Genomic DNA, 23188 nt, shown 5'->3' with positions numbered 1-23188 from the left:
AAAAAATACGGAGGCACACCACCAGCAGAAAAGGTTAAAAAATGAAAGTCCACCAGGTGTCATGCCTTATTTTGAGAAAACCCTCAATATAAGACAACCTCTTTTTATCAATATTTTTTGAGAAAACTAGATAAACGACAAATATCTTCATTACATTATTTGGAGTGGGCTGTAACAAATACATTTGAACTGCCTCAAATAGATTTGGCACGGCCTGTTTACCCTCATTCACTAATTAACACTTTATAATGGGACTGAGTAACTGCTAGTTAACAGGCCTCTAGAAATGATTAAAAAACAAAACTCAGTTGACAGTAAAAAGTCGTCGTCCCAATTGTTGGATATGACTTTAAACCATAACCAACCATGCATCACTATAGCTATTGTTTCAAAGTAGGTGTACTGTCACGACCTGTCATATCACGCCGTGACTTATTTTGAGTTTTTTGCTGTTTTCCTGTGTGTAGTGTTTTAGTCCTATTTTGGTGGCTTTTTCTCTTTTTTTGGTATTTTCCTGTAGCAGTTTCATGTCTTCCTTTGAGCGATATTTCCCGCAGCTACTTTGTTTTAGCAATCAAGAATATTTCAGTTGTTTTTATCCTTCTTTGTGGGGACATTGTTGATTGTCATGTCATGTACGGATGTACTTTGTGGATGGCGTCTGCTCCACAAGTTTTTGCTGTCGTCCAGCATTCTGTTTTTGTTTACTTTGTAGCTAGTTCAGTTTTACTTTTGTTTTGCATAGCCATCCCTTAATCTACAGTAGAACAAACTCAAGCCAACTACATTGGGTGAGTGTAAAGCTGATGTTAGATGGCTCCTATAATGTAAAAAAAACGTATTTAGAAGGTCGCAATTTTTTTTAATGCTCTGACTATGAAAAGATCCATCCATCCATCCATTTTCTACCGCTTATTCCCTTCGGGGTTGCGGGGGGCGCTGGAGCTTATCTCAGCTACAATCGGGCTGAAGGTGGTGTACACCCTGGACAAGTCGCCACCTCATCTCAGGGCCAACACAGATAGACAGACAACATTCACACTCACATTCACACACTCGGGCCAATTTAGTGTTGCCAATCAACCTATCCCCAGGTGCATGTTTTTGGAGGTGGGAGGAAGCCGGAGTACCCGGAGAGAACCCACGCAGTCACGGGGAGAACATGCAAACTCCACACAGAAAGATCCCGAGCCCGGGATTGAACTCAAGACTACTCAGGACCTTCGTATTGTGAGGTACATGCACTAACCCCTGTTCCACCGTGCTACCTCAATGCCAAAACATTGAATGACCGTGACCTTCGATCCCTCAGACGGCACTGTACCAAAAACCGACATCAATCTCTAAAGGATATCACCACATGGGCTCAAGAACACTTCAGAAAACCACTGTCACTAAATATAGTTTGTCGCTACATCTGTAAGTGCAAGTTAAAGCTCTACTATGCAAAGCGAAAGCTATTTATCAACAACATCCAGAAACGCCGCCGGCTTCTCTGGGCCCGAGATCATCTAAGATGGACTCATGCAAAGTGGAAAAGTGGTCTGACGAGTCCACATTTCAAATTGTTTTTGGAAATATTCGACATCGTGTCATCCGGACCAAAGGGGAAGCAAACCATCTAGACTGTTATCGACGCAAAGTTCAAAAGCCAGCATGGGGGTGCATTAGTGCCCAAGGCATGGGTAACTTACACATCTGTGAAAGCACCATTAATGCTGAAAGGTACATACAGGTTTTGGAACAACATATGCTGCCATCCAAGCGCCATCTTTTTCATGGACGCCCCTGCTTATTTCAGCAAGACAATGCCAAGCCACATTCAGCACGTGTTACAACAGCGTGGCTTTGTAAAAAAAGAGTGCGGGTACTTTCCTGGACCGCCTGCAGTCCAGACCTGCCTCCCATCGAAAATGTGTGGCGCATTATGAAGCGTAAAATACGACAGCGGAGACTGTTGAACGACTGAAGCTCTACATAAAACAAGAATGGGAAAGAATTCCACTTTCAAAGCTTTAACAATTCGTTTCCTCAGTTCCCAAATCGTTTATTGAGTGTTGTTAAAAGAAAAGGTGATGTAACACATTGGTGAACATGCCCTTTCCCAACTACTTTGGCACGTGTTGCAGCCATGAAATTCTAAGTTAATTATTATTTGCAAAAAAAAAAAAAAGTCCTATAAAGTAAAAAAAACTTATTTAGAAGGTCGCAATTTCTTTTAATGCTCTGACTATGAAAATATCCATCCATCCATCCATTTTCTACCGCATATTCCCTTCGGGGTTGCGGGGGGCGCTGGAGCCTATCTCAGCTACAATCGGGCAGAAGGCGGGGTACACCCTGGACAAGTCGCCACCTCATCACAGGGCCAACACAGATAGACAGACAACATTCACACTCACATTCACACACTCGGCCAATTTAGTGTTGCCAGTCAACCTATCCCCAGGTGCATGTTTTTGGAGGTGGGAGGAAGCCGGAGTACCCGGAGGGAACCCATGCAGTCACGGGGAGAACATGCAAACTCCACACAGAAAGATCCCGAGCCCAGGATCGAACCCAGGACCTTCATATTGTGAGGCAGTCGCACTAACCCCTGTCCCACCGTGCTGCCCCTATGAAAATATGTGATTTTTTAATTATAATCTGACTTTGCGGAAATTTGTTCATAGTCATATCCATTAACCGGGATAATTGAGGGATTGTCAAGACTTTATCAATAAATAAAATACAATAATGGTAGTGCGAACCATCACAGACATTTCCTTATGAGCTTCTAGTACATGAAGGCATGCATTAAGTGAAGTGGTGCGCTCAGCAGTTTGAATTGTTCACTCTTAATGCACCACTGCGCACTTACATGTCTGTTATTTATTGAAAACACAGGAAGCGGCTGTCTCACTTCCTACCTGACAGTACAAAATTTACCTTGCACCTGCGTCTGGTACACCACAAAGTACTCGTCATCGCCGCAGCTTTCAAACTCCTCGCCGAGGCAGCGGTGGAGACACATGCCCTCGTCCTCCGGCTCGTGGAGGGAGAAGAAGGGGGTCGGGAAGCCGCAGTGGCATCGATCTCCAGCCAGGACGGCGAGAGATTTCTCCTGAAATACGGCGGCCATTAAACACTGAAGGCGGGCTGTCATGCGCAACCGATGGCAACAAATCCGCCTCACCTTCTCCGTGCACGTGTCGACACATTTGTCAACGGACATGTTTTGGATGGAGACGCTGAAAGGGAGCGCCAAAGTGACATTGTCCGGCCTGTGGAAACAGCCCTTGAAAATGGCGCTGCCGTCTGGAAAAGACAGGAAAAGCAGAATGGGGGATGAAAACAATATATCCTTCAGTTTTACGCTTCCTGAGCGCAGCCTCCATTCGCGACCTCCATCCACTGACCCCTGATGAACAGCGCCTACTGGGATGCCGCCTCCAGTCTATTGAGGCCCTGACCCGTTTCTCTCCATTACTACTCCTGTTCCCGTAGTGTGTTGACGAACTTTAACCCCACAACCTCATTCTGTTCTGATCGTTAGAATTGAACTCAACAACAGGAGAGGCAAGCCGATTCTCTTTTTTTTTTTACTGTAAACTTAATCTCATTTGCTGGATTTTGCTACTTCACTTGGACTTAGACTTCCTTTTCTTGTCATTCAAATTTTAACTTTACAGTACAGATAAGAACGGAATTTCATAAAACCATGTATTAATTACATTTCTTTCATTTTAAGCCATACTTGCCAACCTTGAGACCTCCGATTTCGGGAGGTGGGGGGTGGGGGGTGGAGGGGCGTGGTCGGGGTGGGTGGGGGCGTGGCTAAGAGGGGAGGAGTATATTTACAGCTAGAATTCACCAAGTCAAGTATTTCATATATATATACAGCATACTTGCCAACCTTGAGACCTCCGATTTCGGGAGGTGGGGCGTGGGGGCGTGGTCAGGGGTGGGGCGGGGCGTGGTTGGAGGCGTGGTTAAGAGGGGAGGAGTATATTGACAGCTAGAATTCACCAAGTCAAATATTTCATACGTATATATATATATATATATGTATATATATATATATATATATATATATATATATATATATATATATATAGATATCTACAGCCTGAAAATATGCAAACAAAACTGTGTTTGGATAATTGATACTTCAAACTTGCATAAATAAATATTAAGGAATATAACATAACTTTGCTTCTGAGAGTTTCAAAATGTAATGAATAAAATATTATTAAAAAATTAATTTAATAATTAAATATGGTCATTTTAAATGAATTATTATGATAATTTAAAATCAATTATTTCAAATATGTTTATTTTAATGTATAATTCTATGGCTGGATGTAATAAGGAGTCACGAAAAAATACAAATAAAAATACAATTAATTTTGATGTTTTTAGCAAAATATAGTAAAAATTTATTTAGTTTTTTTTTTTTTTAATTAATAAATATATTTATTTTTAGGTAAGATAAACATAATAATACAATTTATCTCTAGTCTGGATGATTTAGTTCTTGTCACCCTGTTGTCCTCCCGTCATGAAAAAAGGCTGTCCTCCCTCACTCAGGTTCGCATGGAGCTGGAGGGGTCGTGGCTTCCAGCTCCGGCTGAAAATCGGGAGATTTTCGGGAGAATATTTGTCCCGGGAGGTTTTCGGGAGAGGCGCTGAATTTCGGGAGTCTCCCGGAACATTCGGGAGGGTTGGCAAGTATGATATACAGTATATATATATATACATATATATATATATATATATATATACAGTATATATATATATATATATATATATATATATATATATATATATATATATATATATATATATATATATATATATACTGTATATATATATATATCAAGAGGGACAGAGACAGCGCACAGTGCATGTGGATCACATGTTACCATGGCGAGAAAACATGGAGAGACTGCCAGTTATCTAGTCTCCACCAGTTGCAGAAAATGTGCCCTCAGTACAACTGGACAGTGCTGTTTCAGTTCCATCACCAGGACCATCAGTGAGTCAGACACAAACTAGTCTCATCATTGAACCAGATTCAAGGGCTGCTGAGTTGCCATCATCAGAACCCAGATCACCCACAACAAAAACCCTACCAGTGATCCGCAGGTACCCAGAAAGGTTTCGAGTACCACCAAAAAAACTGAATCTCTGAAGACAGTATAAAAATTTGTGTTAAAGATGTACAAATACTGTTTGTATAATAAGCATGTTATTGTTTACAAATGAGGGTTAAGAGTTCAGTACTAAAAAAAAAAAAGAATGTGGCTTAAGTACAGTTTTTTAATTGAGCTGCTGCATTTTTTGGTTGGGTTGTTTATTTCTTTTGAGTAACTTCTACAATTCTAAAAGGGGAGGAATGAAATAGAGTGATCTATGTTTGTCTGTTGCCATCTCCTGGTGAATGTTGGCTATAGCGTACTGGGGTTACTTTTTGGTTGGCCAACGATTTACGTGGTGTTGCGCACCTGACGTCAAGTGTGTGAGTCTACAGTAAAGAGACGTACTTCATCACCTCGCCTGGTTATTGCCTCCAACTCAATATGTTACAACAACATTGCTCAATGCAGACCCTCCAGGTCCGCATGAATTTCGGGAGATTTTCGGGAGAAAATTTGTCCCGGGAGGTTTTCGGGAGAGGCGCTGAATTTCGGGAGTCTCCCGGAAAATTCGGGGGGGTTGGCAAGTATGTTTTAAGCATACAGCGGTGCTGAAATTTCCCAGATGTATCACAACGTTCGCTTTTCCCTTCAACAACACCACTGACTACTACTCATGCGGACTTCGTGAGAGCCAACAAATATAATACAATAATCACTTAATGTACAATGTCTGCCCTCACTGAGGTGGAAGTTCATATCTTCCAGTTGTAGAATTAATCATAATCCAAACGATGATCTTTTTTGTGTATTTCTCGCCATCTCCCGGTCTAAGTTGCCTGTCAAAGTTGACCAACTTCTCGGCTTATAGACTTAGTCTTCCTTTTATTGTCAATCAAATTCGAACTTTACAGTACAGATAAGAACAAAATGTTGTTGCATTAGCTTGTTGTAGTGCAGCATAAAAGAGCAATAAGGTGCAAATATACAGTAAATAAATAGATTACTGTACAGATAAATATATTGCACTTTTACATATGCATCCACGTTTATGGATGTATGTTATATTGTCTTTATATTCCAGCGAGTTAATCCGTTTTTGGGGGGGAATTGAGATGATTATTATGATGCGTTCAAGAGTCTTATGGCCTGAGGGAAGAAGCTGTTACAGAACCTGGAGGTTCTGCTACGGAGGCTGCGGAACCTCTTTCTAGAGTCCAGCAGTGAAAACAGTCTTAGTTTCAGCTCCTGCAGAAATGTCCTTCAAGGCCTCTTTAGTGTTGGGGGTGGAAAAAAGCGGAAGAGGGTGAAAATGGTTCAAAGTTGAAGAGTAAGCATATTTGCTGACATGCAGGCTGTTTGCATGCCATTCAAACACTTTTCAACATTTATATTCAAGGTGGAAGTAGTTTTGACACTGTAAGACGCAGCAAGAATAAACTCATGTCTTTGTCTGCAGTAATCACTCCTATAAGGGTTTAAATTCATAGTTTTGAGACCTAGTCATGTGACTCCATCTAATGTTTTATTTATCTTTAACCTTTTTATTTCACTGAAGCTACATTTTTAATGCCATGCCCATGTTTCTGCCCTTGCCCCCTCTATCGTATATCTTTTCTCCGTCACCCATACGCCTTTGAAACCCTACCAGGATGGATTTTTCGTGCACTGTTGGTTTGCGCAATGCGCATACGTGCCCCGTGCAAAGATGTCACATAAACGCGGCCTGGAGGGATGAATAATAGAGCAATAATGTAAATATGTGGATGACAAATTGTCAAAGCAGAGCTTTGATAACGGATGGTCTTGAAGAAAAGCGGAAGAATTCTAACAAAATATATGCTGCATGTGTTCTAAGAAAAGGCGACGATTCATCAACTTTTACGGTGGAGATACAAAAATCATGTGAGTGTAATGATTTGCTAAGCAGCCACCTCGGCACATTATTATTTCTTCTTCATTTTTCCCTACCGTGGCTCACATGAGCAACACGGGTCAGAGGTAACAAACGTGCAGCTGACTAAGCAGCAGGAAAAAGCAGAATTGAAAATAGTAAACAAACAGAAATGATATGTGCGTGGTAACAACACAAAACAGTCTTGCAAATTAGAATTTGAAACAAGCATAGCAATGGTGCATTATGCAGTGCGTCTCCCATAACAATGTGACCTCGGACTATGTTAAGGAAACGTGCGGAGTTCCTCTGGGTTCGGTTCTTGGCCCTGCACTCTGTAGCAATTACATGCTGCTGCTAGGTGACATCATACGCAAATACGGTGTTGGCTTTCACTGTTATGCTGATGACACCCAACTCTGCATGCCCCTAAAGCTGACCATCACGCCGGATTGTAGTCAGCTGGAGGCATGTCTGAATGAAATTGAAAAATGGATGCTAACTTCTTGCAACTCAACGCCAAGAAAGCGGAAATGCTGATTATCGGTCCTGCTAGACACCGACATTTATTTAATAATACCACCTTAACATTTGACAACCAAACAATTACACAAGGTGACTCAGTAAAGAATCTGGGTATTATCTTCGACCCAACTCTCTCCTTTGAGTCACACATTAAGAGTGTTACTAAAACGGCATTCTTTCATCTCTGTAATATCGCTAAAATTCGTTTTATTTCATCCACTAGCGACGCTGAGATCATTATTCATGCGTTCGTTACGTCTCGTCTCGATTACTGTAACGTATTATTTTCGGGTCTCCCTATGTCTAGCATTAAAAGATTACAGTTGGTACAAAATGCGGCTGCTAGACTTTTGACAAGAACAAGAAAGTTTGATCATATTACGCCTATACTGGCTAACCTGCACTGGCTTCCTATGCACTTAAGATGTGACTTTAAGGTTTTACTACTTACGTATAAAATACTACACGGTGTAGCTCCAGCCTATCTTGCCGATTGTATTGTACCATATGTCCCGGCAAGAAATCTGCGTTCAAAGAACTCCGGCTTATTAGTGATTCCCAGAGCCCAAAAAAAGTCTGCGGGCTATAGAGCGTTTTCTATTCAGGCTCCAGTACTCTGGAATGCTCTCCCGGTCACAGTTAGAGATACTATCTCAGTAGAAGCATTTAAGTCTCATCTGAAAACTCATTTGTATACTCTAGCCTTTAAATAGCCCCCCCTTTTTTAGACCAGTTGATCTGCCGTTTCTTTTTCTTTCTCCTCTGCTCCCCCCTTTCCCTTGTGGAGGGGGAGACACACAGGTCCGGTGGCTATGGATGAAGTGCTGGCTGTCCAGAGTCGGGACCCGGGGTGGACCGCTCGCCTGTGCATCGGTTGGGAACATCTCTGCGCTGCTGACCCGTCTCTGCTTGGGATGGTTTCCTGCTGGCCCCACTATGGACGGGACTCTTACTATTATGTTGGATCCACTATGGACTGGACTCTCACAATATTATGTCAGACCCACACAACATCCATTGCATTCGGTCTCCCCTGGGGGTGGTTACCCACATATGCAGTCCTCTCCAAGGTTTCTCATAGTCATTCACATCGACGTCCCACTGGGGTGAGTTTTTCCTTGCCCTTATGTGGGCTCTGTACCGAGGATGTCGTTGAGGCTTGTGCAGCCCTTTGAGACACTTGTGATTTAGGGCTATATAAATAAACATTGATTGATTGATTGATTGATTATGTAATACTGTAATACATTTTCATCTCATTTAGTAATAACGCCACATTTTTGTAAAAATCGGCCTCTCTGTAAAAAAAATTCTTGGACGTATTTTGTGATACATTTTGTTATTTTGTAGTAACATGATGCAAAAGTTATTACAACATTCGGGTGCTGCACTTGTTTTGACTAAAACGTAACAACCTGGTGACTTATGTAATAAACCAGGAGTATGAAAGCATAGGAGCCATATGTAATAATTCCATGTAAAGTCATCATTAAATGGCCCTGATACGTCAAAAGCCATTAATAAATCATGTTCTATTTTTGGCCAATGACAAATAAAAAAAAAATCAGACTTAAGGTCTCGGGGATATAAAGGTTATAAAAGTGTTAAAAATAAGTCATATCAGTCATACCAAGTTTTGAGCAAATACATGTAGTGCATTCAAGTGCATCTTAAATATGCTCCTGGATGACATTCTGACAATAAAATTGCATTTGTGTAAAAATATAGAAGTCTATCTAAAAGGTATTTTTTAAATTATGCAAGTAAGTAATAACCTGTAATTCATCATGATTAATACAAATACAAAGGTGGGATTAATCTTATTTGACAGCACTACTATAAATATAATGAGCTATTTTAAGGGGACCTATAATGATTGTCTTCTTTTCTGACTCATAAATGTTGTAACGCATGTTAAACAATGCCAAAGCATCAAAACATAAGGTTCGTACAGTTTAGTGTGAGCTTTGGTTGCCTCTGTTTGCGGGGATTTGCAGTTTGGCTGTGTTTCCAGCACTTATTTAGAAATTAAGTTAATATGTCAGCTTAAGGGGGAGGAGCTCCTCCTTCAGGCCATAGGGAAACACCAAAAAATGGAAGATCAAGTATATTTTTCATCTAATCTTCAATCAATCAATCAATCAATCAATCAATGTTTATTTATATAGCCCTAAATCACAAGTGTCTCAAAGGGCTTAATCTTGACATACGGTGACATAAATGTTGCTAAAAACAGGGTCCATGTGTGCAGCTGTACCTAATGTTGTGACCAGGTGAATCTGTTTAATGTTTATGTAGTTTTGTTTTTGACTGTGTGAGGAAAACTAGTTGCAGTGATGACTTTAGCATATGTATTTAAACAGTGTACATTTTCAAAATATAAATTGTGATACTTTTGGAGAGGGTTGAGCAGGTTTCATTTGCAATTTGGTGCTTGGGCAAAATGGAACCCCTTAGAAGTTACTAGCTTTGGCATTTGTTTTGCTCAAAGAGATAAACACAATGATCTCACCTTGTTTCTTCTCCGTACACGCGCACACACATATTACTCCCGCTAGTTTTAATGGTGTTAGGATGTACCAGGTGCGGAGAATGAGAGCGGACACATACGCCATGTTATATTTCGGTTTCAATCTCCGCCAAGGCGCAGCAGCAGAAAGGTGGACTAAAGCATATGTGGAGAGCGCCCGTTTTAGAGAAGGTTCCGGACTTTAGTCGGTTCAGTTTCCTCTCCAACGCTGGTTTTTCTATATACTTTTACTGACTTTGTATGGAATACATGGTTCGTCTTCAGCTCTAGTCACCTCTCATTATTTAGACAGTTTTAGAACTAAATAATCTGGGAGGACTCTTCCCTGCAATAGGGGGTGTCTCAACACTGGGAATGCCTCCAGAGTCGAAAATCTTGCAGACAGACTTTAAGAACAGGTTATAAAAGTGACTGTGGAGCTAAATTTACACCATAGTATATCCAATACATGTCATCTATAGCAGGGGCTCTTAACTTTTATGACCTAGGACCCAACTTTTCCACACAAATATTAACACTGAATTAGTAATATGCTCTTGATTTTAATTGTATACTTCACCTACTTAAGAGTTTACAATGATACGAAAGCATGTGTTAATCACAAAGATTACTCTCAAGGGTTAAGTCAGGCTGATTACAAAAATAAATTGATTGCGGAAAAAGGACTCATAAAAACTGATGAAAAATAAATTCACAAAGAATTACGCAGTGCTGAAATAATTACATTCTAACTAAATTAAGAATAATAAATAATATTAATGTACAACTAAACTGTCAATAAAATTAAAGTGAAACTGAAAATACAGCTTCACCACTTTAGTCATATTTTTTGCAGCAAAGAAACTTCTCTGACTTTAGCTCCAGACCTCTTCTGTTTGAGATTGTCATTACTGCCACAAGTGGTGGAAAAGTGTATTACAACTGCTGCGGCCCATACGGAGCACAGCTGAAAAATAGATATTGTTTGGCGGCCCCCTAGGCCAGAGTTTTTCAACCTTTTTTGAGCCAAGGCACATTTTTTACATTGAAAAAATCCTGAGGCACACCACCTGCAGAAAACATTAAAATATGAAAGTCAGCAGCCGATATTGACAGTAAAAAGTCGTTCTCGCAATTGTTGGATATGAATTCAAACTATAACCAAGCATGCATCATTATAGCTCTTGTCTCAAAGTAGGTGTACTGTCACGACCTGTCACATCACGCCCTGACTTATTTTGAGTTTTTGGGTGTTTTCCTGTGTGTAGTGTTTTTGTTCTTGTCTTGCGCACCTATTTTGGTGACTTTTTCTTTTTTTGTTGGTATTTTCCTGAAGCAGTTTCATGTCTTCCTTTGAGCGCTATTCACCGCGTGCGGATGCTATCCTTCTTTGTTGATTGTCATGTCATGTTCGGATGTACTTTGTGGACGCCATCTCTGCTCCACATGCTGTAAGTCTTTGCTGTCGTCCAGTATTCTGTTTTTGTTTATTTTGCAGCCAGTTCAATTTTAGTTTCGTTTTGCATAGCCTTCCCTAAGCTTCAATGCCTTTTCTTAGGGGCACTCACCTTTTGTTTATTTTTGGTTTAAGCATTAGATACCATTTTTACCTGTACACTGCCTCCCGCTGTCATCTGCCTATTGTGATCACGACAAACCATGTTCCCGACATCTACATCTACGACATTAGCTACGTGCTGCCACCTACTGATATGGAAGAATATAACATGGGTATACTGCCCAGCTCTAGACAACACAGACACTCAACAACAGCACATTATTTGTGGATTATATCTACTGGTTTGCAAAAATATTTTTAACCCAAATAGGTGAAACTACATAATCGGCTCACCAGACTATCTCACGGCACTGGCACAGTGGTTGAAACACACTGCTCTAGGCCCTATGGTTAAAGGGGAACATTATCACAATTTCAGAATGGTTAAAACCATTAAAAATCAGTTCCCAGGGGCTTATTATATTTTTCGAAGTTTTTTTCAAAATTTTACCCATCACGCAATATCCCTTAAAAAAGCTTCAAAGTGCCTGATTTTAACCATCGTTATAAACACCCGTCCATTTTCCTGTGACGTCACACAGTGATGCCAACACAAACAAACATGGCGGAAAGAACAGCAAGCTATAGCGACATTAGCTCGGATTCAGACTCGGATTTCAGCGGCTTAAGCGATTCAACAGATTACGAATGTATTGAAACGGATGGTTGTAATGTGGAGGCAGGTAGCGAAAACGAAATTGAAGAAGAAACTGAAGCTATTGAGCCATATCGGTTTGAACCGTATGCAAGCGAAACCGACGAAAACGACACGACAGCCAGCGACACGGGAGAAAGCGAGGACAAATTCGGCGATCGTCTTCTAACCAACGATTGGTATGTGTTTGTTTGGCAATAAAGGAAACTAACAACTATGAACTAGGTTTACAGCATATGAAATACATTTGGCAACAACGTGCAATTAATATATTCTGTAGACATACCCTCATCCGCGCTCTTTTCCTGAAAGCTGATCTGTCCAGTTTAAGGGACGGTGTGAGCCAAGATATCCAGGGGGTTTAGCTCACTCGTCTGCGGGAACAAACTGCCGCCATTGCTTGCCGTGCTACCGAGGTCCTTTGTCCCTGAATTGCTCACACACTCCGGCAGATTCAATGGGGGTCTGGCGGCAGATTTCTTTGACTTTATCGTTGGAAATGCATCTGCTTTGAGTGTCACAGGATATCCACATATTCTTGCCATCTCTGTCGTAGCATAGCTTTCGTCGGTAAAGTGTGCGGAACAAACGTCCAATTTCTTGCCACTTTCGCATCTTTGGGCCACTGGTGCAACTTGAATCCGTCCCTGTTCGTGTTGTTACACCCTCCGACAACACACCGACAAGGCATGATGTCTCCAAGGTACGGAAAACAGTCGAAAAAACGGAAAATAACAGAGTTGATTTGACTCGGTGTTTGAGAAAATGGCGGATTGCTTCGCTCCGAGAGCGAATATTAGAAAGGCGTTTAATTCGCCAAAATTCACCCATTTAGAGTTCGGAAATCGGTTAAAAAAAAAAAAGGTCTTTTTTCTGCAACATCAAGGTATATATTGACGCTTACATAGGTCTGGTGATAATGTTCCCCTTTAAGGAAAAAACGATCTTGAGTAGACCACAAGGAAGTGTTTTGAATAAAGATTAAAATCATAATAGGCCCCCTTTAAGGTCACGTGGCCTGGTCCTGCATGTGTGCACTCCCAACGATGAAACCACCGTTTTTAAGGATTTTCAAAACCAACCACTTCCAGACTGATCCCACACTTTGAAACACGGTGCTATGTTCCATCCCTATTTCCGATAATCAGCCTTTCCTGCCGTCACCTCGCTTGTAAAACAGCAGGCAGCGGGTGCTTAGAATGCAGACCACGGTGTGCTGGGGGAGGCAGGTTGCACATCTCTCCCAGGGAAGGAGTAAACACGACAGGGCAGCCGGCTCCCCAATGTGGCATTAGCATCCAATAAAACAAATATTTGCCTTAAACGGCCTAACATGTTACATTTCAGGGGCTAAATGACTTCTTGGTTGCTGTGAATTATTGTGAGATCTTTTTCTAATTTAGTTTCAGTTACTAGGGTGGAATTGTTGACATTTTTTATGGCGGGTTTTTATTGGAGAGGCAGATGCATGGTGCCTAGATAATAATGAAGAAAGTAGTTAAAATACTCTCATCTCAGTAAAGCCATTACTGGCAAATAGAGTAGCTACAGGCCGTATGGAGCGGCATGTGTTTCCAATGAAGAAAAGGGGATTTTCTCACAGCGCCGTGCCGACTCGTGGCTCAGCTCCAGCCTATAGATGGATAGCCGGTTGGCTCCTCCGCACATGTTGCTCTTCTCTCCTTTACACTCCATGTTGCATTCACTCTCTGAAGCGTTGGCCGCCTGAATCTTGTGACCGCAGTAGCACTCGGCTCCGAACTCCAGACCCGCGTACATGTAGCCTCTGCACAAAGAGCGGGCAGAAGCATGAACATCATTAGCAAAGTCTAAGAGGCGAGAGTTAATGACCTGCACATTCATTATGTCTTAATCCTTCCCAGGCTAATGTGGATTCATATTGAGAGCAACTGCAGTCAATAAAAACAAATAAACGATGCACAGAGGGTGCTGATGTACACGTAAGAACTCATCCAGACATTACTTTGGAACCACATCTCTCTCTTTGGCGACCAAAGATGAAAAACATGCTAAAAGGTTTTGAGGCACAGCCAATTATAAATGATTTCAGTAGTCTTTAAAAAGCTTCCCTCCTGTGGCCCACCCTCTGTTGCCTTATGAAGGACTTGACTCCCAAGAGGCCTTTCGGATGCAATTAGAAACCCCTCACACATGGACAAGCGCCCCCTCCCTCCTTCCCGAAAACCCCTCGGGCTGCCAATCAAACCCGGACCTCTGTATACCACTGCCTTCTCATTTGTTTGTCTTCTTTTATTAAACCAGCGCTCTGGAAATAGCAGGTGGGCCGGCCGGCTGCAGGAAGCGAGCGTGAGGAGAAAGGAGCTGAAAACAAGCGGCTCTCTGCACCTTTTCTCCACTCGGCGAATCAGTGATGGGTGTAATTCAGTGCATTCGATAGAGCCGTCCCTGCTATTCCTCTGGGAGGAAAAAGAGGCGAGAGAAAGACGGTGGAGGAGAAAAGAAGACGGGAAGTAAAGGGGAGAAATAGAAGAGAGGAGCCGAGCTCAGAGGGAAACAATGAGCACTGATTAAACTGATTGGAACGACTGGAGGGAAAAGGCAGGGCTCTTCTAATAGTGGACGTTTATGCAGATTATACAAGTGAAACATTTACTGCAAAGGGAAACCAATTCACAGTTTGGCTGTAAAGTGCAGCAAAATGCAGTATACCAAGATAAATATGGCCCATAGGTCAACATTTAATAGTCTATTCTCTTCTGCAATGCTTTTCCACACGTTTATGAAAGCTAGCCGCAGGTATTTTTCCAGTTAAGAGCGATGTGTTAAGTCCTGGCCCACAGTCGGCCGACTAAATCATCACAAAGGTGATGGAGGGCGAGGTTCAGGCTCGGCCAGTCAATTTCATCTACACCGAAAGTCAGAAAAGCATTTCTTCATGGAGCTTTGTGCACACTCGCTCTCGGGTTTCTCATAAACAAAAATCCACCGCAGCACAAGTAAGGGAGAGGAGAAGGTTTAAAAGCAAGTGCTCGAACATTTACAGGACACTTTATTAGGTACACTTGCGCACGTCGTTTTAATGGGGTTGGCGGAAAAATGCATAAAGGAACCATAGAAGTACCCAAATCATAATAGTAAACACTTCGAAATAATTCATTGTTCATAGTGCAAAACATTTAGTGTTTGCAAAGGCAGAGGTTTTCGGGGTGTCCAACGTGAGGCCCAGGGGGATATTTGTGGCGGCCCGCAACATATTGATGAAATGAAATTAAACAAAAAAAAAGTAAGAAAAAAAAAAAGTGAAGACATACAATGTCATGTTAAAAATGTTAAATTTAGATACCAGCAACTCACGGGTGTCACAAATCCAACACCGAGGGCCATTTGTGACCCTCAGCTCGAGTTTTGTTGGCCAAAAACATATTGTCGGAAAAAACAAGAAATGTGAAAATTTAGGAAAAAAAGAGCAACCTAATTAGAAAAATTTTACATTTTGATACTAACAACTCAGGGGTGTCCAAAGTGCAGCCTGGGGGTCGTTTGCAAGCCACAGCTTAAGTTTTGTTGGCCAAAAACATATTGTCGGAAAAAACAAGAAATGTGAAAATTTAGGAAAAAAAGAGCAACCTAATTAGAAAAATTGTACATTTGATACTAACAACTCAGGGGTGTCCAAAGTGCAGCCTGGGGGGCGTTTGCGAGCCGCAGCTTAAGTTTTGTTGGCCCGCAACCTATCGTGAGAATAAAACATATAAAAACAAGATTAACAATGTAAGAAAAACGAGCAAAATATATTATGTCATGGGATAAATGCACAACTTGATAGCGATAACTCAAGGGTGAAAAGGCTGGCATAACTAAGGGTGTCCAATGTGTGACCCGGGGGGCCATTTGTGGCCCACAGCTAAAGCTTTGTTGGCATAAAGCATATTTCCGGAAAAAACAACAACAAGCAAAGTACAAATGTAAGAATAAAGAGCAAAATTATACAATGTTATGAGGAAAAACTGTATATTTTGATACTAGTAACTCAGGGGTGTGCAAAGTGCAGCCTGGGGGACATTTGCAGCATATTGGTGAAATAAGATATGTAACAAAAACAACTGTAAAAATGCACAAAAAAGAGCAAAATACAGTAAAATCTTGATACTAATAAATAAAGGGTGTATAAAGTTTTGCCTGGGGGCCTTTTGTGGACCGTAGCTCGGGTTTTGTTGGCCTGCAGCATATTGTCAGAAAACACAAGAATAGTGAACATTTAAGAAAAAAGGAGCAAACGTACATAATGCAATTAGAACAATTGTACATTTTGATACTAATAACTCAGGGGTGTCCAAAGTGCAGCCTGGGGGTCGTTTGCGAGCCGCAGCTTAAGTTTTGTTGGCCCGCAAAATATTGTCTAAATAGAATATATAACAAAAAAACAACAGTAAAAATTAGGGGTGTGGGAAAAAATCTATTCCAATTCAAATCGCGATTCTCACGTTGTACGATTCAGTATCGATTCTCATTTTTCAAAAATCGATTTTTATTTTTTATTTATTTATTTTTTTTATTAATCAATCCAACAAAACAATACACAGCAATACCATAACAATGCAATCCAATTCCAAAACCAAACCCGACCCAGCAACACTCAGAACTGCAATAAACAGAGCAATTGAGAGGAGACACAAACACGACACAGAACAATCCAAAAGTAGTGAAACAAAAATGAATATTATCAACAACAGTATCAATATTAGTAACAATTTCAACATAGCAGTGATTAAAAATCCCTCATTGACATTATTATTAGACATTTATAAAAAATAAAAAAAAAGAACAATAGTGTCACAGTGGCTTACACTTGCATCGCATCTCATAAGCTTGACAACACACTGTGTCCAATATTTTCACAAAGATAAAATAAGTCATATTTTTGGTTCATTTAATAGTTAAAACAAATTTACATTATTGCAATCAGTTGATAAAACATTGTCCTTTACAATTATAAAAGCTTTTTACAAAAATCTACTACTCTGCTTGCATGTCAGCAGACTGGGGTAGATCCTGCTGAAATCCTATGTATTGAATGAATAGTGAATCCTTTTGAATCGGAAAAATATCGTTTTTGAATCGAAAATCGCGTTGAATCGAAAAAATCGATTTATAATCGAATCGTGACCCCAAGAATCGATATTGAATCGAATCGTGGGACACCCAAAGATTCGCAGCCCTAGTAAAAATGCACACAAAAGAGCAAAATAATGTATATAATGTCATTATAAATTTTTTTAATTTTGATACTAATAACTCTAGGGTGTCCAAAGTGCTACCTCGGGGCCATTTGTGGACCGCAGCTCGAGTTTTTTTTTGGCCCGCAACATAATGTCGAAATTAGGGATGTCCGATAATGACTTTTTGCCGATATCCGATATTCCGATATTGTCCAACTCTTTAATTACCGATACTGATATCAACCGATACCGATATCAACCGATATATACAGTCGTGGAATTAACACATTATTATACCTAATTTGGACAACCAGGTATGGTGAAAAAAAATTAATAAAATAAAATAAGATAAATAAATTAAAAACATTTTCTTGAATAAAAAAGAAAGTAAAACAATATAAAAACAGTTACATTGAAACTAGTAATTAATGAAAATGAGTAAAATTAACTGTTAAAGGTTAGTACTATTAGTGGACCAGCAGCACGCACAATCATGTGTGCTTACGGACTGTATCCCTTGCAGACTGTATTGATATATATTGATATATAATGTAGGAACCAGAATATTAATAACAGAAAGAAACAACCCTTTTGTGTGAATGAGCGTGAATGAGTGTAAATGGGGGAGGAAGGTTTTTTGGGTTGGTGCACTAATTGTAAGTGTATCTTGTGTTTTTTATGTTGATTTAATAAATTGAATAAATAAAAAAATAAATTAAAAAAACGATACCGATCATTTCCGATATTACATTTTAACAAATTTATCGGCCGATAATCCTAGTCGAAATGAAATCTAACAAAAAGCAGTACAAATGTGAGGAAAAAAAGAGCAACATTTAATTTAATTTTGATACTAACTCAAGGGAGTCCAAAGTGCAGACCGCAGCTCAAGCTTTGTTGGCCCGCAGCATATCGTTGGAAAAAAAAAACAACAGTAAAAATGTGAGAAAAAAGAGCAAAACGACATGATGTAATGAGAAATACCGGAAATGCTGATGCTAATAACTAATAATAATCTACTTTGTCCCCTGTGACACATAGTTGACACAAAGATATGTCCATTTGGACACTCCTGAGCTCTTGTGTTAGATCTCATTGGACTGTGCAGGTGTACCTAATAGAGCGATACAGTATTTTAATGCATTTATTCATTCATGTTGAAGGTTGTGAATGAACTGAAGCCTATCCCAGTTGTTTACACCCTGGAACAGTCGGCAGTCAATCACAGGCTGGAAGAGAGTCTAAACATGCGTAGAGAAAACCCACACAACGGCGTGCATACGCCACGCGCAGAGAGGCTCGAACCAACAACCTGACGCAGATATGCTAACCAATGTGTGCCATTTTAGCTCGACGGAACAATAAAGTGTCAGCTTGCTGCATGAGCTTCGACAGTTAAAACAGGCAACACGACATAATCCTAAAGTCCATCAATGTCCGTTTGTTTTTTCAGGAGGAGGTGTTTACAACCGTATCCAACACCTCCGCTAATGAGGGAGAACCTTTTTAATCAGCCTTTTTGAATTTGCATCAGCTCCTCCAGACGATCAATTCTAATTTATACCTCAGCCTGACACCAGGGCCGCGGATAAATCAGTGTTTTCTCATACCTCTCTGCACAATTGTCTTGGCAGCGGAACGCAGTCATTTTTTTGTAGTCCAAAAAGGACACTCCTTTCAGGGCCCTCTTGTGTGTGTCATCAACGTAGCAGCCGATATATTTTGCTGTGGGAGATGAAAAAGGAATGAGAATAAGTTAGTTAAATGTGCAGCAAATAAATGCATTATACATGGTATTTCTGCCCTAATAATCAACTGCAGCTACACAAACAGTCGCCTTTGTCCTACTTGTAAGAAAGAAGAGGAGGAGTTCAAACGAGGGCAGAATCTTTATTTATTTATAAAGACGCATGTCCCCTTCTAGTGGCCGGCAACTGTACTGGCCTTCATCTTTGCATTTTTCAAAGTGGAAGTAGATGCATGCTGGCCTTCCTCTTTACTGGCACACAGTTAGTCCAAGCTGAAGCTATACCAAACAGTCCTAATGCCATCTGTGCTGTGTCATTACCCCTCTGAGCCGGTGCTAATAGCTAAATGGGGCGGCCATTGTTTCTGTCCCTGCATTACTTTAATTGTTGTGCTTTAAAGGTCTGCTTTTGACTGGGCTGTAATCTTCCTAGTAACTACTGTTCAGATGGGGGGGAGAGTAAATACAGATTAAAGGATGCAGATCTATTCTCGGTAGCGTATGGCATTAGCATGCAATATGATGTGTTATTATAGTTTTAATATTAAGTGCTCCACAATAGCCTACATCTACCTGATCCACTCTGCTGTAGTGTTGTCCCGATACCAATATTTTTGTACCGATACTGGTGCCAAAATTATTCCGATACTTTTCTAAATAAAGGGGACCACAAAAAATTTGCATTACTGGCTTTATTTTAAAGGGGAACATTATCACCAGACCTATGTAAGCGTCAATATATACCTTGATGTTGCAGAAAAAAGACCATATATTTTTTTAACCGATTTCCGAACTCTAAATGGGTGAATTTTGGCGAATTAAACGCCTTTCTATTATTCGCTCTCGGAGCGAATGACGTCACAACGTGACGTCACATCGGGAAGCATTTTCTCACTTTCGTCGGTGTGTTGTCGGAGGGTGTAACAACACAAATAGGGACGGATTCAAGTTGCACCAGTGGCCCAAAGATGCGAAAGTGGCAAGAAATTGGACGAAATTTGTTCAAAATACGAGGCTGTGGGGAAAGTCGACGAAATGGTCAGTCGTTTGTTCCGCACACTTTACCGACGAAAGCTATGCTACGACAGAGATGGCAAGAATGTGTGGATATCCTGCGACACTCAAAGCAGATGCTGACATCAACTCCAAAACTGGACGGATCAGCTTTCAGGAAAAGAGAGCGGACGAGGGTATGTCAGTATTTTGTGTCTATTTAGGTATGGTTAACCTGAGTGCTGAAATCGTGGAAAAATATATGTTCTTAGCGCGCCTGAAATGGGCTGTCTGCACTCTCAAAGTGCATGTTGTTGCCAAATGTATTTCATATGCTGTAAACCTAGTTCATAGTTGTTAGTTTCCTTTAATGCCAAACAAACACATACCAATCGTTGGTGAGAAGGCGATCGCCGAATTCGTCCTCGCTTTCTCCCGTGTCGCTGGCTGTCGTGTCGTTTTCGTCGGTTTCGCTTGCATACGGTTCAAACCGATATAGCTCAATAGCTTCAGTTTCTTCTTCAATTTAGTTTTCGCTACCTGCCTCCACACTACAACCATCCGTTTCAATACATTCGTAATCTGTTGAATCGCTTAAGCCTCTGAAATCCGAGTCTGAATCCGAGCTAATGTCGCTATACCTTGCTATTCTATGTGCCATGTTTGTTTGTATTGGCATCACTGTTGGACGTCACAGGAAAATGGACGGGTGTATATAACGATGGTTAAAATCAGGCACTTTGAAGGTTTTTTTAGGGATATTGCGTGATGGGTAAAATTTTGAAAAAAACTTCGAAAAATAAAATAAGCCACTGGGAACTGATTTTTAATGGTTTTAACCCTTCTGAAATTGTGATGATGTTCCCCTTTAACAAAAAATCTTAGGGTACATTAAACATATGTTTCTTATTGCAATTTAGTACTTAAACAAAATAGTGAGCATACTAGACAACTTGTCTTTTATTAGTAAGTAAGCAAACAAAGGCTCCTAATTAGTCTGCTGACATATGCAGTAACATATTGTGTCATTTTCCATTCTATTAGTTTGTCAACATTATTAAGGACAAGTGGTAGTAAATGAATTATTAATCTACTTGTTCATTTACTGTTAATATCGGCTTACTTTCTCTCATAACATGTTCTATCTACACTTCTGTTCAAATGTAATATTCACTTACAGGATCATACATTGGTCACATTCAAAGTCCTCATGTGTCTAGGGACGTATTTCTTGAGTTTATAAACATAATATGAATTAAAAAAAAAACGAAAGAAGATGTTGTGATGCCAAAACATATTGATGTAATCATAGTAGTATTGACTAGATACGCCCTTGTACTTAGTATCATTACAGTGGATGTCAGGTGTAGATCCACCAATGGCGTTTGTTTACATTTTGACGCCGGTGAGCTACGGTGTGTAGTGAAGCATGTTTAGATATTCCTCGTCCTGCAGGGATGATACTTGTAAGAAACGTACTTTATTTGTCGCCATGGAGACCAGGATTAGTGATTTAGACGTAGCTAAAACACTTCCGACGGCGGATGGACGTTAGCCGCTAGCTAGCTAGTCATGTCTTAAAGCACCTTTTCCTGAGGGCGTTTCAGTGTTATAACTTCACCTTTATCGTTAGTTTTTAAGCCAAAATGCGTCCATTCTACCTTTTTCTGTCTACACGCTGTGTCTGCTCGTAAGTACTCCGTGATTGTGCACTGCCGACATACTTGCCAACCTTGAGACCTCCGAATTTGGGAGATTGGGGGTGGGGGGGCGGAGTATATTTATAGCTAGAATTCACTGAAATTCAAGTATTTCTTCTGTATATATATATATATTAGGGCTGCAACAACTAATCGATTAAATCGATTAAAAGCGATTATAAAAATAGTTGGCGATTAATTTAGTCATCGATTCGTTGGATCTATGCTATGCATATGCGCACAGGCTACGTTTTTATTTTTTTATTTTTTATTTATATTTATAAACTGCGACATTTACAAACAGCTGAGAAACAATAATCAAAATAATAGGGGTGTAACGGTACGTGTATTTGTATCGAACCGTTTCGGTACGGGAGTTTCGTTTTGGTGCGGACGTATGCCGAACGAGCTTCCACACGGACATATTAAGTAGCGTACACGTTGTGTAAACAATACTTAAAATGCCGGACATTTGAGAAACTCCGCCCTGACAGCTCCGCAAAAGAGAACATGTCCGGTGAAAAGAGGACGTATGGTCAGTCTATCCTAGCCCGGTCGCTGCGTGCATGATAGCAAAAGAGGACATGTCCGGTGATAGCATGCTAGCAGCGACCGAGCTCGGTCCTGACCATACGTCCTCTTTTGCGGGGCTGTCGGGCGGTGTTTCTTAAATGCCTCAAATGTCCGGCATTTTGAGTTAGGGTTGCGTGTATTTTCAATGTACGTTAAGGGTTAAGAAGGTTAAAAACACAACAAATTGTGCGTGCAGCAGCATTGGTGAGGGAGGGGGAGAGACAGAGAGAGCGAGAGAGTTATGATAGAGGCGCATGCGTCGTCAGGCTCTGCTTTTTATCGATACATTTATCGATTTAATTTGTTATTATCTATAGCAGGGGTGTCAAAAGTGTTCATTTTTGTAACATTTTCCTTGTTTTATTTGGCAAAATGAAAGAACACATGTGGCGCCAGTATGCTGTTTTTTTTCAATAAAATACTGGAAAGGATAGAAATGTAGTTTGTCTCTTTTATCCGATTATTAATCGATTAATCGAAGTAATAATCGACAGATTAATCGATTATCAAATTAATCGTTAGTTGCAGCCCTAATATATATATATATATATATATATATATATATATATATATATATATATATATATATATATATATGTATATATATATATATATATATATATATATATATATATATATATATATATATATATATATATATATATAAATAAAATACATACTTGACTTTCAGTGAATTCTAGCTATATATATATATA

The 23188-nt window shown here is 40.2% G+C and overlaps 1 protein-coding gene across 1 annotated transcript in view; it reads right to left on the bottom strand.

Moving 5' to 3' along the window:
- The window catches only part of wscd2 (WSC domain containing 2), a 217228-nt gene that overhangs the window by 51252 nt on the left and 142788 nt on the right, over positions 1 to 23188 (bottom strand). The window contains exons 3-6 of the mRNA XM_061986359.1: positions 19070 to 19184; positions 13860 to 14044; positions 3176 to 3297; positions 2929 to 3103 (exon numbers count right to left, since the gene is read on the bottom strand). Of these exons, the coding sequence (XP_061842343.1) occupies positions 2929 to 3103; positions 3176 to 3297; positions 13860 to 14044; positions 19070 to 19184 (597 nt within the window). The remainder of the gene's footprint in view (positions 1 to 2928; positions 3104 to 3175; positions 3298 to 13859; positions 14045 to 19069; positions 19185 to 23188) is intronic.

Source organism: Nerophis lumbriciformis, linkage group LG12 (assembly GCF_033978685.3).
Source record: "Nerophis lumbriciformis linkage group LG12, RoL_Nlum_v2.1, whole genome shotgun sequence".
Taxonomy (NCBI): domain Eukaryota; kingdom Metazoa; phylum Chordata; class Actinopteri; order Syngnathiformes; family Syngnathidae; genus Nerophis; species Nerophis lumbriciformis.
Note: the sequence above shows the minus strand (reverse complement) of the source record. Positions and strands in the feature narration are given on the sequence as shown.